Below are 18,366 nucleotides of genomic sequence, written 5' to 3'. Positions count from 1 at the left end.
CGGGTTCCCTCCTCCCGCCGCCCGGGGGCGCTGTCTCTCCGGGCCTCGTCGGGGCAGGGCGCCGGCTACCCTTCTTGGCCCGGCAGCGGCGGCCGTGTCTGCGGCGAGGCCGGCGGCGGGCGGGTCCGCGAGGAACCGGAAGTGCGGGAGCCGCCAGCGCCGGGAGCCGCGTTCGCCAGCGTCGCCCGCCCGCCCGCCGGCAGCTGAGGAGCCGCTCGGCCCCGGGACAGTGGCCGCAGCCGGGACGGAAGCCTAGGGAGGGCGGGGCGCGGCATGAAGCGGCGGCGGCCCCGTCTGTAGGGCGCGTCGGGATCGGCCGGCCGGGCGGGGCTGAGGGGAAGGTGCAGTATCCGCCCCCCCCTCCACCTCCCGCGGGCTCTGGACGGGGCGCCGCGGCGGGGGCCCGGGCCCTCAGCACCTCCCCCCGGGCCCTCCCCGCCGCCCCCGGGCCCTGCCCCATCCCCCGCCCTCCGCCCCCGCACCAGCCTCTCCCGCCCTCCGCCCCTCCGGAGCGCTAACAGTCACTCCCCTCTTAACGTCCCGTCCCCTCCCCCCACCCCTCTTGGGTCACTCCTCTTCCCCTGCTCGCCCCTTCCCGCCCCACCTCCCACCCAATGAGAGCGCTCCGTCCGTCAGTCCCGACCGCTCCGCGGGGGACAGCCCTCCGTCTCCCCCCTTCCCTGGCTTCCTAGGCCGGAGCTCTGGCCTCCGTGCCCTGGCGTGCCTCCCCCAGGGAGGCCCCTTTAAAGATGTCCGTTGGGTGGCCCAGAGCCCCGAACTGCGGAGCTGAGACAACAAAGCCTGTTTTATTCTCTAGACTGATCTGACCTGTTGGTATGTTCTAGACCTGGGCCAGCCCCAGGGGTCCTTCTTAGCCCTCCACTCCTTCCTGCCCCCGCGGTAGCTTCCTAGCCAGCCTGCAGGTATCTTGGGTGCAGAGTATTGGTTCCGTCACCACCCCCAAGTTTCCACAACAGTCCTAACAACAAATAACTTAAAGTGTTTCGAGTTTAATCATCAGGAAAGAAAGCAGAGGATTCCTTAAACTGGGAGCACATTCCCTCCCCTCTGTTGATCTTAACCCTCTAACGGATCACATTTTCCGAGTCTAACAATGCTGCTCGTTTTCTGGTGCTTCTTTCTTCAGTGGTAGCCCCCAAATTAGGGCTTTCTTATTGATTAGCCTGATGAGCTTAATCCGTTTCTAATTAATGGAGCAGATTTCATTACCCAAAAGACAGGGAAATGGAGGCACAGAGAAATAACATTGTCTTACGGTAGTCTTTTTCATTAGATCAGTAATAAATCACAGAATAATGATGCTGTCTTATATTTGTACATTTTTCTAAAAGTTTTCATAAACATGCATAAAAGTACTTTGAAATTGTAATATACAAATGTAAGGCACTTACATTACCTACCTATAGATAGAATACCATTTAAACTAGATTGTGAAATAGACGTTTTATTTAATAAAACAACTGTGGACTCTTGCTGCGTCCTGGTGGATAAAAATTCTAGGAATATAATACCAGGAGAAAAGAGGGGTGATTTGCATAAGGAACCTTCATGATTTAAACTGATCTGGGAAAGGACACGTCCTGGTGAGAAGAAAACAGTAAGATCAGGAGGGATCTGTCTGTGCAGTAAACATCTCTTGAAAGAAATCTTTTTGAATGTGAAGATAGGAAGAGATAAAATTAGATACCTGGAAAGGTCCTTTAGTGATAGAGTAGGTGGGTAGTGGTAATATGAGTAGCTTTATGAACTGTGGTATTGGCTTTTACATTTTAAAAAATGTTGCTGACCTAAGGCAGTCTCGGAAGTAATGGATATTAAAGTAATTTAAAAATAAGATAACAGATCTTGACAATTTCATTTGGGCAGAAAAAATATTAATAAGAGCACCAGATAGTAATTGGAGAAAAGCTGATAACACCATAAATAGTAGGACAGTCATGGGATGTATGGACAATGCTCTCCCACCAGAGAAAATTTACTAGCTATGTGGCTGTGGACAGGTGAATTAAGCTCAGAGCCTCATTTTTCTCCTCTGTGAAATATAATACTTGCCTCACAGAGGTATGAGGAAATGTCTTCTTAAATCTTAAGGCACTATGTAAATATGAGTTATTACTCTGCAAGAGTAGGCAACATGGATAGAGAACTGACTGAGAAAACAGGAAAACTTGGGTTCCAGTTTCACCTCTGATAAATCTGGCTTTATGGTCCTGGATAAACACTGCCAGTGTTCTAGGCAATTCTTTAAGTTGCAGGGAAGAGGCTGATCTGTAATAGTAGAAGGAGTTTACTCAACTAGGATTTCCCTACCCTTGGAATCACCTGTCTGGTAATCATTCCTATTATTATAGAGCTGGGACAGTGCACTTACATTTACTTTGTCATGACATTGTACCTTATTCCTATATTTCATATCATTGCTTTGAGAATGAATGTTGTTAGCTTTGATCTTTGGTTTTAGCTAAAGCTGAGAAGAAAGATTTTGAGGGGTGAATTCTTGCTTGTATCTTGTTCTATTTAGAACTGAACTGAAGTTACTGACACAATTCATAGAAAGTAGGCCACCCCTATGAGGTGGGTAAGCCACTACTGTAATACACTGCTGTGCTCCTATGTACTCGATAAATATTAATTGAATTAGATGACTTGAATTCTCTGCTGAGTGGGTTTGGATTTTAATTAGTGATCTAGAAGTGAGTACTTAGTTGAAGTACTAATCTGGAGAGTACATGTAGTTCTAATCTGTTTCTCTGGGCATTTGCTGAAGTATCATTATGCTATTTCTTTGTAGCATGTGGAAAGACACATTGTCCTAGTAGCAAGAAATTTTTAGACCCAATACGTGTGCTAATAAGGGCAGGCATGGGTAGACATACTTCATAAACCATTTTTTGTGACAATTGTTTTTCACCATAAGCTTATGACAATTTGCAAAACTGATCATTTTAAACTTAAATTCATTTGTTGATTGCAGTCTAGTGTTAGATTGTAACTATGTGGTATCTCTTAGTTTACATTTATGGATCAAAGACCCCCAAACCCAAATACCTGTAACTGACAGTAATAAAATAGCTTTATATGTTGAGTTGACATATATGTGTGTGTGTGTATATGTATATACGTAAAATTTCTTTTTTGTTAAAAGCTATATACATTTATGGCAACTATATATTATCAGTGAGTACAAGTTGTTTATAATGTTAATCCTTTTTTCTATTGGTATTACTTTGCAAATTTAATTTAGGAATAAGTATTGGAGTAGGTAACTTTAGTTCTGGATTTGTGAAAAGTACAGAATTTTGCAGTTTATTATAGATAAGTTAGTGTGCTATAGTGTAAAGTTCACTTTCAAATAGAAAAAAGTGCCCTTCAGATTTTTATAATGAATTTTTTGTCACAAAATATTAAGTACCTTGTTTTGCATCAGGGTGATATTGTTTGAAGGAAGTGTGTTTCCTTCTAATTTGGTGATGAATATAACTTATGCAATTTATGTTGACCTGAGAGAAGTTCCCATAAAACACATTTAAAAACTCCAGTTGCTTTATTCCTTTTCTTTTACTCCAGCCTAAATGCCAGATGGAGAACAGAATTCCACCAGTAAATTGTGAACTAGCCAGTTAAACTTTTTGTCACCAGGGTTTCTTCTGAAAATATGAAAAAAAATTGAAATAATGTTATCTAAAGTGTATGTTTTGTGGCAAATTACCAGTATTAAATGGATGTTAGCAAAGCACTTGAGAACTTGGGTTAAAAAGCTCCATATAAGTAACAGCTTTTTCTTCTGTTTCAGTTGGTGGTAGTGATTTGGCTCAGTTTTAGCAATCTCCGTTTGCCAAATGTATCCCTCCCTTTTGATGCCAAAGCACTTAACAACCTTTGCACATTCAGCTTCACCACTGATTTGAAGTCAGCTCTAGGATGAAAACTAGCTGCCAATGGGCATATGGCCTACTTTCTTGCAGTGTGGGAGAAGAGTCAGAATTTTGGCAAAGCACATCAGGGAAACCCTTATAGAAAGTTCCCAAGGGAATCTCTAATGAATGTATAGAACAGACTTTATTTCAGTTTTTAAAATAAATAATAAATCCATCTTTTAAAGTCAACAAAGAGGAGGGGAAGCTATTGACCTTATTCATTTTGATTATAGTGAAAGTTGCATCATTTTTTTTTTTTACTGATTCTCTTTTATTCCTGTTAGATTCTCATTTTGACCAATACAACATAAGGAAAACCTCATAAACTGCTACTTGTGGCTTACTTTTCCAGGAAAATGCAACATGGCAGCAGCAATGGAAACTGAACAGCTGGGTGTTGAAATCTTTGAAACTGCAGAGTGTGAGGAGAGTGTTGAATCACAAGAACAGCCTAAATTGGAGCCATTTTATGTTGAGAGATATTCCTGGAGTCAGCTTAAGAAACTGCTTGCAGATACCAGGAAATACCATGGCTACATGATGGCTAAGGCACCACATGACTTTATGTTTGTAAAGAAGAATGATCCAGATGGGCCTCATTCGGACAGGGTCTATTACCTTGGTGAGTTCAGTTACAGGTTTTCTAATTCATACATAGAGAATTTTAAACCATATTTGTACTTCATGGTTCTCTTGAAAAGGAAAGAAAACTTTTAGATGAAGAATTGTAACTTTAGTGGGTTCTCTCCCCTGCCCCTTTTTCTCATAGTCCACATTTTCTTTGGATTTGAAACTTTAAATTACAAATAGACAAGGATAATTATTTCACATGAAAACTTTCATGTAGTTTTAAAGTAAACGAAATGACCAGAAACTACTTCTCTCCAATGCCAGGTGAGTATGCATTTTCCTGAAGGTGAGTTGTTAGATTGTTCTCCTTCCTTGTTAATTACCAACTTTCCTTCTCCTAGCCTCACTTTCTACTTAGTTTCTTCTCCCTAAGTCCACAGGAAGAAGACATTAAAGATCCACCCAGTGTAAACATTCAATTTACAGCTGTTTCCCTAAGGAAATAGTTATACAGGAAAGCATAGATCATTAAAAGCAACCCTTTCATTAAAGAAAATTTAGTGGCATTTTTATCTTGATATATCTTACTAAGAAATTTAATATCATATGTATATTTACAGAAGTCTCCTTCATTTGAACAACAACAACAAAAGAAACATTTGAAACACACTCAAGTTTTGCCTTTGTATGCATAATTTTGCTTATGTACCTCTTATTTGCAAGCCAGCCCAGGATTCAAGAAGACCTAGGGTCAGGTCCTGTCTCTAACATCCGTGGCCATTTAACTCTAGACCAGTTACTTACCCTCTTAATTCCCCAGACAACTTTCTGTAGACTGTAGGTTGCATAATAGTTACCAGTGTGTATTGACAAAAGAGAAGAAATTACTCAGTAAAATCACAGTAGAAAAAATTTAGTCATCTCTGGCCACACAAGTAGCATGGGACAGAGCCAGGTTCTTTGACCTATTCCAGTACTCATTCCACTATACTATACTGCAACCTAATTCATTATTCTTGAAATTAGTGCCTAGCTCCATGGCCAGAATTGACTTCTCTTTACAGTCTTTGCTCACTGAGAAAGAAGAAGAGTTCAGGCAAACACATTTTCTGAAACTCTAATGGATTGGATTAAAAGGTGTTTTTGAGTTTATAATTCAATTATGAAAGACTAGCTAAGATATATACACACATATACATATATATGTATATGTATGTATGTAATATATACATATATGTATATGTAATATGTACTTGTTTTCAAACAAATAATCCATGGGATGCAAAAAAACCAAAGTGATTCAAAAAAGTGTCCTCATTTGGGAAAATAATGAAGGATTGAGTTTTCCAAAATAGGCAAGAATATCAAGGAGTTTTGAACTTTCAGGTGTTAAAGCATATTACAAAGTGATTCTCATAAAAATATCTGATGCTGTGCAGAGAAAGAGAGAGAACTATCACTTGGAACACAGTAGAGATCTCAGACATTGAATCAAATATATATACGAAAGATTAGTATTTGATAAGCCCAGGGAAATACAAACTGAGGTAACCACCATTTGATACGTATATTGGTAAAACCATTAGATAGGAAAAGGATTTAAACAAAACCCTTTTTTTCCCCAATTTTGCTTATTGTGAATTCAACAAATATCAAACAAATTTCCATATACAAAGAGAATTTTTTAAAAGTTTGTATATGAAACCATAATGCTGAAATTATATATAGCTTGTTTTTAAAGTGTATATTAAATTTAAGAAATTTAAAGTATGTTGCCATATTTTTCTCTAATACCTCCAGAACTTCTTTCTACTTCTTAATATATATTTTAAGGGTTTCATTAACACCATTTTCTGTATTTTCTCCTCTCTTTTTTGCATTTCTCACTTCTCCCTAGTTTCCTTCAATAACTACCCTCTTCCCTTATCTCCCACAATAAATGCCCTCTCTTATAATAAATTAGTATAACCAAGCAAACCAGATTCACACATTGGTCATGTCTGGAAATGTGTCTCATTCTGCACCTACAGTCCATCACCTCACTGCCAAGAGGTGGGAAATATGATTCTGCTTCATTTATGTCTCTTGAAGTCATGTGTGGTCTGTGTATTGATCAGAGTGCTGAAATTTTTTAAAGTTGTTTTACAAGAAACAATATAATAGAAAAATAATAGATTCATGAAAAGATTTATGATGAATTTAACTGATTAAAACTTGACATCCAAGTATTCTAGCGAACTGCTAAAAATATCCAAAGACATTCAGTTCCCCAAATAAAAATGATTATATGGTAAAGACAATTTAGAAAAGAGGGAACTCAGATTGTTAATTATCACTTGAAAAAATGCTCAACCTTACTAATAACCAAAGAGCTTCAGGTTAAAACAACTTTGAAGTACCAATTCACTTGCACTAAATTGGAAGAAGGGAAATGAGCATTTATTAAACACTTCTATGTACCATCTTCTTTTGTTGGCACTTGTTAGGCACTCCCATAAAAAGTACTAGCAGGAGATTGTATACATCTTATAGAGTTGCCATTTTAAATGACTGTTTTCTTATGTAAATAAATTTTATTGTTCTCTTTTTTGTAGTTTCTCCATTTGCAGGAAGAAGACTGTTTAATGAGAAATTGCTTTTTTTTTTCTTATAGCCATGTCTGGTGAGAACAGAGAAAATACACTGTTTTACTCAGAAATTCCCAAAACCATCAACAAAACAGCAGTTTTAATGCTCTCTTGGAAGCCACTCTTAGATCTTTTTCAGGTAGGAATTTTGAAGTGTCTTTGATATGTGATGTTTATATCTCTTCACCTACAGTGCATAAATTGTTTTAGGTCAAGGGTTCTTAACCTAGGTTTCATGAACTTGGTTTTGTTGGATTTTAATAATAACTGTATATTACCATTAAACTGTACATTTAATAACTGTATGTTGGTTTTCTTTGTAATCTTACATATTTTATTTAAAAATTTATTCATTATTTATTTTAAAATTTATTTTTAATAAATATTTTAATATTATATATTAAAATTTTAAAATAATAAATAATAATAAATTAAAAATTTACTTAAAAATTTATTCATCATTTGAAAGCTTTAAATGGTGAAGGGTTCCATAGGCTTTGTCAGACTATCAGAGGTATCCATCACACAAAAAAAGGTTTGAATATTGAAGTTATCAACATTCCTTTGTTTGTAACAGATTATAAAGGTTTTAAAGTTTTCATAGCTTCTTGTGATTGGTCTTTTAATTCCTGTCAAACATAATTGCATAAAAAAATTATATAAAATGGTAAACTAATAAGCATTTTATACTATGAAGTGTGTGTTCATCCTTCGTTGCTGAAGAAGACCATGCCATCAGAGAAAAGATGACATGACTTGCACTTGACTTTGCTTTGAGTGAGGGAGGGCTGTGCAGGTCACCAGCCTCACTTCTCCTCCAGAGCCTTCTGAATCCAGTGACCAGATATTCATCAGGATTACTGGAGATGACCCAGGATGAGGCAGTTGGGTTAAGTGACTTGCCCAAGGTCACACAGCTAGTGAGTGTCAAGTGTCTGAGATGAGATTTGAACTCAGGTCCTGATGTTCTATCCACTGCACCACCTACCTGCCCTATTCTACTTATGAAGGTGCTTTTCTTCTTAGTGTCTCATTTTATTTTCCTAAAAATTTTCACATGGTGCTCAATAATCTATGTAGACTACCTCAAAGTTTTTAAAGGTCTTTTGTATAGATGCTATTTTTTTTTACACCTTAATTACACTGTATTTCTTCCCCAACAGCTGGTATTCTTATTAATGTTAGTCCACTTTTGCTTCTAACTAGTATTGTATGCCTTTAAATTTATGCAAAATTGAAAGCATTGCTTACCTTGGAGAGAGCATGGAAAAGGAGAGTTTGTTGTGATAGATAACAAACTAGTAGCTGCTTCAGAGAGGTGGGTTAAAGTCCTAACTTTGACACATACTAGCTGAGAGGCTCTGGGCAACTCACTTAATATTTCAGTGCTCCCAGCAACTTTCCCAATAATATAATTGCAGGAGAAGTTGCTGATCTGTATTAGTGGAAAGAATTTCCTCATTGAGAGTATGCCATAATAATAAAACCACACACCCTTTCCCCCAGTTATTTTTATATGTACACACATACATAATTGAGAATGTCCAAAGGATAATATTTTGTGTTTGTCTTTAAGAATGCAACCATCTCTTTAAAGTTCTCATTTCTTCTATCCTCCTAAAGTAAGTTATTACATGAATAGAAAGGAAAGCAAAAGTAACACAAACAAGGAAAGAACCTACCTATCATTATATGTCAGGCACCTGATATTGAGAATTAGCTAAAATATAGTGATGTTTTTAAAAACTCATTTAAAGTTGATTAATTAGGCTCTCGTCTTGTATTCTTAACTTTTATTATTAAGCCTAATTTTTTGCTTTCACTGTAGCTGACAGTGAATGTCAGTAAATGATTATTAATCATGTTTGAATTTCCTATTTCTGAAAGTATTCTTTGCCTCCTTACAGTTTGCTACAACACAGTGTAGACCTCTCCTTTGCTCCCACCATACTTTGTGCATATGTATAATGGATTTGATACATGTGGTTTTTTTTTCCAAGTAGGATGTAAGTTTCTTAAGGACAAAACACTTATTTTTCATCTTTGCATCCCCAGGGCCCAGCACAGTGCCTCTCTTACACATAGTTGGTGCTGAATAAACAGCTGCTGAATTTATTTCTTTGAAGATAATAGACTTAGTTTATTTTTAAGTCACGTTTAACCATTTTTCTTGGCAGTACGACTTCTTCTTTGCATAAAAGAGTACGTGTTTTTAAAAAAGAAATAGAATTTGGATTATTCTCTCATATAGTAATTAACAAATTAAGTCAGAATTCTAAGTATAGTTTTGTTGTATAGGTAATTATTATTAGCTAAAATTTAAAAAGACTATTGTTTACAAATTTAGGTATGTAAATATTAACTGTTTAGCAAAGATTTATAAAGCGCCTACTATGTGTTACCACTTGCCAAGCACTAGAAATGTAAAGAGGATAAAAGATACATTTCCTGAATTCAAGGAGTTAACAGTTCAATATCAAGAAAATTCAAGAGGTTTGCAATTCAAAGAAATGATCATATGCTTACTAGTCACTCTGCTGATTGCAAAGAAGTTGGTGTAACAGCAAAAGATAAGATTTAAGGGACCTCTTTAAAAAAAATGAACTTTGTTAGCCTCTTCTTCCTTAAGACAATATCAGGTTGGAGTTGTTTTTTTAAATATTAAGCCCATCTATTCAGCATATGGTAGATATTCAATAAACAATTTACTGGGGAAATGTGCATCTTTTAAAATTAGCATTAATGCCTTAATGAATTTTTTTACCCTATTTTGTACATGTACTTGTGAGGAGCATACATGTTAAAATATTTCTGGGTATTAATTGAATGACTAGTTTATACAAGATATTACATTAAACTCTGGGGGAGATACAGAAATAAAATTTAATCTTTACTGCAAGGAGCTTACATTGGAACAGAGAAGATAAAATATATGTGTATGTATATATATATATATATATATATATATAAAACTGCACAGTAGTATGGTTAGTGCTCAATTATATAGGCAACAAATGCTATAGGAGTTCATGTAAGAAAGGTAACACTTTGAGCTAGAGGGATCATAAGATTTTCATGGAAAAGAACAGACTTGAACTGAACCTTAAGCAATGGGTAGGACTTGGTTAGAGAGGAAGGAGAGCCTTTCTGATGGGGATGGGGTGAAGGCAGAAAGGAACAGGTTTTATGCAAGGATAGTAAGATTAATCTGGGTGGAGTAGATGATTTCTTTTAAGGGAAGACAAGGTGACAAGGTTTGGATTAGGAGATTGGGGCTAAATGGTGGAAAAGACTGAATGCCAGGCTAAGGAATTTGGACTTTATCTTTGCTTTTCTTACATACACGTAACTGCCAAATGAGGAAATATCCTTTCCTACATGTCCATTTAAGAGAGTAATAGGAATCTATGTGTGTAGGGGCACTCAGATTTGTTCCTCACAAGTAGAAAATTTGGAGGTGCTACTTTATTTTTGAAATCCACATTGATATAAGTATCAAGAAGAAAATTTGAAAGTAGGTACTACTCTTTTTTTTTTTTCATTAGGCAACCCTGGACTATGGAATGTATTCTCGAGAGGAAGAGTTATTAAGAGAAAGAAAACGCATTGGAACAATTGGAATTGCTTCTTACGATTATCACCAGGAAAGTGGAACATTTTTGTTCCAAGCTGGTAGCGGAATTTACCATGTAAAAGATGGAGGCCCGCATGGATTTACTGTAAGTTTAAATGTTGATTATTAAAGCTTTGGATTTTGTTCTTATTTTTAGCTTTGAAGGATTTAGTAATTTCCTTATCAATTCCTTTTTTATTATTTTTCTGAAATGCAATGACATTTAATTTTTTAAAAACCCTCTTCTACTTTGCCAATAAGAAAATCAGGTTCTTGAGTACTTTAATGAAGTACTTAAGTACTTCATTGTCTTTAAGTCAGTGAAAATAAACAACAGGAAAAATATTGGTATTTTGTTTTTCAACTTGGTGAAATGTTTCCTGAGAAAAAATATAGTTATTCTGTTGAAAAAAACATTTGTTATCTACCATGTACAATTTGCTTATTCCAGGTACTCAGGGAAATATAAAAACAAATAAGACGTAAAAGAGATACAACCTGCTGGAAGAGATAAAAAATGTACACAGGAAAACAGAATACAAACTAGAATATGAGTGTATATAAAAGTAGTTAGAAAGCTTTGAAATCACTTTTTGTTTATTAAGCATTCACTTATTAAGGCGGGATGCCATGTTAGGTGCTAGGGATACAAAGTAAGTAAAACAATCCCTAACTTTTGCTGGAGGAATATAGCATATACTTAGATAAGTAAATACAAGTTAATTTGAAAAGGGAAGAATATTAACAACTGAGAAAATGAAGAAAGAGGTAACATTGGTGCATGTTGCTATGTTGATCTGGGTAAAATTTTAATTTTAAATATTTTTTATAGCTAAATAGTTTAAATGTATAGTTTCTTTCTCTGGATAGTACCTAACTTTTAGATGTATAATATTGATCTTTAAAATTAAAATTTTATTTATACTGTGAAAAATATATGTCTTGTCATGTTAAATAAAAAAGGAAACTTTAAAAAATCTGATTATTTAAATAATCAGTTTTCCTTGAAAAAAATCTTAACCTTTCCTTGGTCCCTTTCTTCTCTCTCTACATAATCTCCCCTGGCAATTTCCTTCCCTTCCATAGTTTCACCTATTGCCTATAAACATATCATTTGAAAATTTGTATCTCCAATGCTGACCTCTCTTCCAAACTTCAGACCTATCTACTAATTGCCTTTGTCTCTGTATCCTCAGCACAGTGACTGGCACATAGTAGGCACTTAACAAATGCTTGTTGATTACCAAACATTATTTAATCCCTGGGGAACCAGTAGAGGTTTTTGAGAGTTGAGGTACCATAATCAAACGTGTACCAGAAAGACGGGTATGGTAATAGTAGGTGGGAGGGATTAGAAGGAAAAGAGATTTGAGATGTGGAGACCATTTAGTATTCCATTGCAGTAATCCAGGCATGGGAAAAAAGGGATGAATATGAAGGAGAGTGAAGAGGTAGAATTACAGGGCTTGGCTGCTGATTTGGAATAAAGAGAAAAAGGGGAGGATCAAAAGACAAACCTAATAAAAAATGCTAACCACCTCCAGATAAGAACTGACGGAGTCTGAATGCAGAGCAAAGAATCATTTTTTTATTTAAATTATTTTTCTTGGGGTTTTTTTGGTCAGTGTTTTCTTTCACAACATAGCTAATATGGAAATATGTTTTGTATTACTGCACATATATAATCTGTATCAAATTGCTTACCTTCTCAAGGAAGAAGGACTGTAAAGAATCTGGAACTCAAAATTTTAAAAAAACAACTGTCAATTATTTTTCTATGTAATTGGGAAAAATATTTAATTAAAAAAGATAAATCTAAAACTGTAATGCATGAAGGACTAAAAGAATGGTGGTGCCATTGACAGAGAGAGGGAATCCTTTTAAGCATGTCCTATATTGCCACTGTACCACTCCAACCTACTTCTCATCATATTGTTTCCCTAGTACTAGTTTATTCTTACTGTCTGAGGCGCAAACTTTGTATTCTTACTACCTTCCTCCTCAACTCTCACTCTATTTTCATTAGCCTTCTTCTTCCCCAAGTTTGCTTTAGTCTGACCACCCCACCTCCAATCCATTTCATTGTACCTCTTAGAACTCCTAGTTCTCCTTTTCAATGAACTCCTGTCTTGAAATTTTTTGTCCAGTATTTCTTGCACTTTTATTTTCCAAGGGACCACGTCCATAGCAACATGGGTGATATTGGAAGCCATTATTATTTTCATTCCCTGGAATTAAAGGACCAAGAAGAGGAAGAGGTATTAGCACAGGCTTCTTGCTTCCCACTGACGTTTCTAGACAATTCTTGTACCCTCATCCCTTTCCTCTTTTTAAGTCCATGCAATCAGCTTATAGCAACCTCTCCATTTCCTTGTTTCTGTCTTCTGATCTCTAGCTCTTTCTCCAAATTTCTGTCTTTTCTACTTGATTTAAAGCCTTGATTTCCACTCCATTCCCACCATAATCCTTAAGGATTTCATCATTCATGTTGAAAGCATCTGTAAACATCCTGACCAAATAAATCCGCAGTCCTCTCTTCCTTATTGCCCCTCCCCAATCTCAAAGCTCTCCTTTCTTACCCCATTTCATCCACCTTCACATGGGCATACCTCAGACTTTACAGTTTCATGGAAATACACCACAGGGCTGTTCTGAGGAAATTACCTTGCAAACTTTAAAATGCTTAACATACATGAGTTATCATCTTAAAATTCTACTGTCTTTCCACAATCTCCTATCCCTTTACATGTCACTCTTTATTATGCATACTAAATCCTCCTTTTTTCTCTACTACAAATTTATGGTATATAACCTTAGCTAGGCCTTCACTGATACACAGTAATCCAGTCTGCTCATCTGTTCCCTATCTTATTGTTTCTGGCCTTTTCATTTTTCTCTAACCCCCTAGCTGTAACTCCTTCCTCCTCCCAGTTAGTGTGGATGACTTAGCTCCTTCATTGAGAAGACTGAGGCCATCTAGAGGGAGGGCCTTCAACTCTTCCTTACCTAAAACTTAGTCTTCTTGCTGATCACATGTATCATAGATCTAATGTGTCCTTCCTGCTGATCACATAGGTTATCCTCTTAATCCCATCTCCTCCCATTTCTTCTAGGACCTTGCTTCAACAACCATTGCCCTTCCAATGATTCCTTCCTAAATATCTACAACTGTGTTCAAATCTGTCCAGCCAAAAAACAAAAAGATAAAAAACTTTTCTTGATTCTTTTAAGCTATCCAGATGGCACAGTTGTTAAAGTACTGGATTTATAGTCAGGAAGACCCCAGTTCACCTCTGGTTTCAGACACTTATTAGTGGTATGACTTTGGCAAATTATTTAACCTTTGTCTTCCTTAGTTTCCTCAAATATAAAATGGGGATAATAGCCACACCTAAATTTCCAGGATTGTTGCAAGGATAAAATGAGATAATATTTGTAAAGTGTTTTGCAAACCTTAAAGCACTATATTAATGCCAGCTATTATTATATTATAATTTTCCCATTTCTCTCTTTCCCATTATTGCCAAATTTTTTAAAACAATAATTGTCTCTTTTTGATACCTCTATATTATCACCTATTCTCTCTTTATAATCTGGCTACTTCCATTACCACCACTGTACTTGAACTTCCCTTTTAAAGGGCATTTTGTCAAATCTACCACCAATTTCAGACTAGTAGTGGGATTTATCATGTAAAGGACAGGTATCTTTATTCATTCTTCTTCCTCCTTGGCAACTCTGTAGCATTCGAGATTATATCTTCATGCTTTGTCCTCCCTTGACTTCAGAGATACCCTATTCTCTTGGTTCTCCTTTTACCTCCCTGAATTTCTTCACTGGCTCATCTTCCTCATCCCTTAATGTGGATGTTCTTTCCCCAAGGTTCTGTCTGTATGCATTCACTTCTCTCTATATACATTCTACCTTGCCAGTGTCGTTTATTCCCATCACTTTAAGTACCATGACTATTCAGATAACACATATATTTATATTTTTAACTCTGAACTCCAGACTTAAATTTGCAGTTGCATATGGGACTCCTTTGACTATCCCTCTAGCACTTCAAACTCAGCATATACAAAACTGAATTTTTATCTTTTTTCTAAAATGTAATCTTTTGTCTGATTTCACTGTTTTTCTATCTGTGACTCCAGAATTCAGTCAGTTTCTAATAGGTTTTTCTAACTCCATCATTTCTGTCCTTCAGACATTCCTTCATAATGCTTCTAGACATATTATTTACTTTTGTATGGAGTATTTACATTCACACTCTGCTAAGAGGACAGGGACTTATTATCCAATCTATAAATTTCAGAGTGAATTGGGCTTAAGGCTTGGTCTTTGAGAAAGAAATCTAGCCATTAAACCCAAAGGAAAAAAGGCAGCTTTTAGCCATGGAAGTGTACCTTCCCCTGGGCAGAGCATCCCCAGGTATGGAGTGAGAGGAGAGGAGAGGAGCTGCTACTCACTCACAGGTTGTATTTGCCCTTCATTCTCAAAGAGGATTGTGACATCAGGGAGTTGATGACATGACTTGCAGTTGATTTTGATTTGAGTAAGGAAGGGCTATGCAAGGTCACCAACCTTACTTCTTCCTCCAGAGCCATCTGGGTCCAGTGGCCAGATATTCATGAGGACCACTGGAGATGGCCCAGGATGCAGTGGGAAACCCTGGCCCTTTTAGATTCTTCCCCTCCCTCTCCCCTCCTCTCCTCCCTTGCCCTCCCCTTTACCCCGCCCTTCCCCCTCCCCTCTTCAGTCCCCTCCTCTCCTCACTGTCATTACCTGGGGCTGCTCTGCCCAGGGGAAGGTACACTTCCATGGCCAAAAGCTACCCCTTTTCTTTTGGGTTTACTGGCTAGATTTTTTTCTCAAAAGACCAAGCCTTAAGCCCAAATCACTTTGGAGCTCATAGATTGGACAATAGGTCCCTGCCCTCCTAGCAGAGAGTGAATGTAAATGGTAAATAGTAACTGTTTCTCTTTTGGCCAAGAACCCTGAGGGTCTTCCCCTCTCAGTTTGATTTTTTTTTTTGTTTTTGTTAAAAGGGTCCATCCCTTGACTCATTTCTTAAAGAAGCCTATTCACGGAATGGTTGTTATCTCAAAGTGGAAAGACCTTAGCCTAAAAGGGCCAGGTTCTCCCACTGCATCCTGGGCCATCTCCAGTCATCCTGATGAATATCTGGCCACTGGACCCAGATGGCTCAGGAGAAGAAAGTGAGGCTGGTGACCTTGCACAGCCCTCCCTGACTCAAATCAAAGTCAACTGCAAGTTGTGTCGTCGTCTCCCTGATGTCATGGTCCTTTTCAAGAATGAAGGACAAACAACAACAATAATAACAACTTTTGCGTACATCTGATCATGCCCCTCCTCTGCTCAGAAATTTTAAATGGCTCCTTATTATGCATGAGGAAAGTTCAAGTTCTTTTGCTTGGCATTTACAGCCTTTCACAATTTGGTGCCACTCTGGTTTTTCAGTCTTATTCCATACTATTACACTATCCTCTAACCAAACTGAAGTCTTGATTTCCTGAAGATATTTCTTTGTCTTCCACCTACAGTTCTTTACTCACACTGTTCCTTAAGCTGCTCTTCTCATCTTCAACTGTTGAATTTTTGTCCACTCCTTGAAACCTACTTCAAATGCCCCCACTCTCCAGGAAGCCTTCCCTGATTTTCCTGTTGGTAATAACCCTTGATTCACCTAACACTTGTTTTATTTTCTTAACCTCTCTGAAACACTTACCATGTATTATTTCATATTTTATTTATATTTTTATTTCCCTTTTAGACTATTAGCTTCATAAGGGCAGAGACTTATCTAAACTTATGTAGCTTCTATTTTCCTTCACCTTCTTATACTTAGAATAGCATTCTGCACATGTTTAAGAAAGTGTTTTGTAAGTTAGTTTTTAGAGGTTGGGTGGAGCAGCAGATTTGGGGGTTCTGAATGAGTTCTGTTTCATATGTCTAATAGAAAAATCTCAAATGATTTTAAAAGATAGTGGTTCAGTCAATATTAGAAGCACTTATCTTTCAAACTTCTTGGAGTCTATTCTTATTTTTATCAAGTTATTATATCAGTGTAATCATTTTATTTAGTGATAGCATTAATTCTCTTTATGTAATCGTACAGTTAATCTATTTAATGAATTTGCAGTGGTTCTGTTTTTGTTATGTATTAGTGAACAAACATTTTTTGATTGAATTTACTTTTTAATGTTGAATAAAAACTAATTAATGACTAGCCAAGTGTACTTCATATGTAGCTTTACAGTTTACTTCATGTATCATTTTACTCTACAATAACAGGATTTATAGCATTGTATTGGTCTCAGAAGTTTTTCCTGTTTGGTGAAATGAAAACTAAAGGTTCTGTCAATACCTCTAGTTTTCTAGCTCAAAAACCATTTTTTTCTTTGTAAGCTCAGAAATTTAAATAGAAGAATACATTATTTATCTGAGTTATCCCACTTAACATTTTACATAGAGATATCCTTCTTATAGTCAGGGTAAAACCAAATGAAATGTCTATATATTGGCCTGCCTCTTGCCCACAAAGATTTAAGAATATCTTATGTTTGCTTTTCTAGCAACAACCCTTAAGACCCAATTTAGTGGAGACCAGTTGCCCCAACATAAGGATGGATCCAAAACTGTGCCCTGCTGATCCAAACTGGATTGCTTTCATCCATAGCAATGACATCTGGATAGCGAACATTGTAACTAGGGAAGAAAGGAGGCTCACCTATGTGCACAATGGTAATGCGCATCTAGTAGACTACATTGTTGGGAAGTATTTTTAAAATCCAGTTTGTTTTTTTTTGAAGTGGGAATGTCCTTAAATGTGAAGGAAAGCTGGGTGGTACCATTGTGTAATAATGTTCATTATCACCTTTTCTCACATTCAGTAACAGCTCTGATAAGATGAGGCATTCAATCTGGCAAAGAACTGCCAAAGTTGATACAATACAAATTTCATTAAAACAATCACTAAAGTGACAAATTTTATTAAAGTAGCAAATTCATTTTTTATATTTCTTTTGTCTCCCCTTTAGAAATCAATTAAAGAAAAAACCTTACATTTCTAGATTCTGATAATTTCTATGCCATTTTGAGGAAGAACTGTTTTTGTTTTGAATATTTTAAAATGTTTATAGGAAGAAAATATACCTTTTATTTTTAAAACTGAGAATATTATGGAAGTACTTAAACATACAAATTATTGCACATTAAGAATCTTCAGAATATTCACTACATCAGACATTCTCTGGAGGAGTTTTAATACAAGTGAAAAAAGATGAAAGTAATGTTTCTCTTTTTGTAATTATAAAATTCTAAATGATCATCGACAAAAACATTCAAATAAACAAAAAAATTTTAAATGATAGTCAAAATCCAAATTTCATATTTTTCATAAAATCCAATTTTTATATTTTGTTTTTTAAAACTGTAGATTTGCCTTAAGGAAATAATATAAAAAAATTCTAACTTACCTCCATATCCTCTTCTGATTTCTTTTGTTTCTATTTTTTATTATTTTATTGCTGCTATTATTATTTGTCCACAGTTGTAATTAGCTTATATATTGTTCTGATTGTTTATTCTTCACTCT

The 18,366-nt window shown here is 36.5% G+C and overlaps 1 protein-coding gene across 5 annotated transcripts in view; it reads left to right on the top strand.

Annotated features, from left to right (window-relative positions):
* Positions 1 to 208: 208 nt before the first annotated feature.
* DPP8 (dipeptidyl peptidase 8) overlaps positions 209 to 18,366 on the top strand; it is a 65,400-nt gene continuing 47,242 nt past the window's right edge. For 3 of the 5 annotated variants that reach the window (XR_011968073.1, XM_072614283.1, XM_072614316.1), the window contains exons 1-5: positions 209 to 341; positions 4,291 to 4,560; positions 7,162 to 7,274; positions 10,681 to 10,854; positions 17,345 to 17,513. Coding sequence is in view for 4 of the 5 variants with exons in the window: in XM_072614283.1 (XP_072470384.1) it covers positions 4,302 to 4,560; positions 7,162 to 7,274; positions 10,681 to 10,854; positions 17,345 to 17,513 (715 nt within the window). In the remaining variant the exon portion in view is untranslated. Of the gene's footprint in view, positions 342 to 617; positions 835 to 4,290; positions 4,561 to 4,609; positions 4,833 to 7,161; positions 7,275 to 10,680; positions 10,855 to 17,344; positions 17,514 to 18,366 lie in introns of those variants that run through there. The other 2 variants (XM_072614292.1, XM_072614301.1) reach the window with 2 other exon arrangements.

Source organism: Notamacropus eugenii, chromosome 1, assembly GCF_028372415.1.
Source record: "Notamacropus eugenii isolate mMacEug1 chromosome 1, mMacEug1.pri_v2, whole genome shotgun sequence".
Classification (NCBI taxonomy): Eukaryota; Metazoa; Chordata; class Mammalia; order Diprotodontia; family Macropodidae; genus Notamacropus; species Notamacropus eugenii.
The sequence above is the reverse complement of the archived record's forward strand: the minus strand, read 5'-3'. Positions and strand labels throughout refer to the sequence as shown.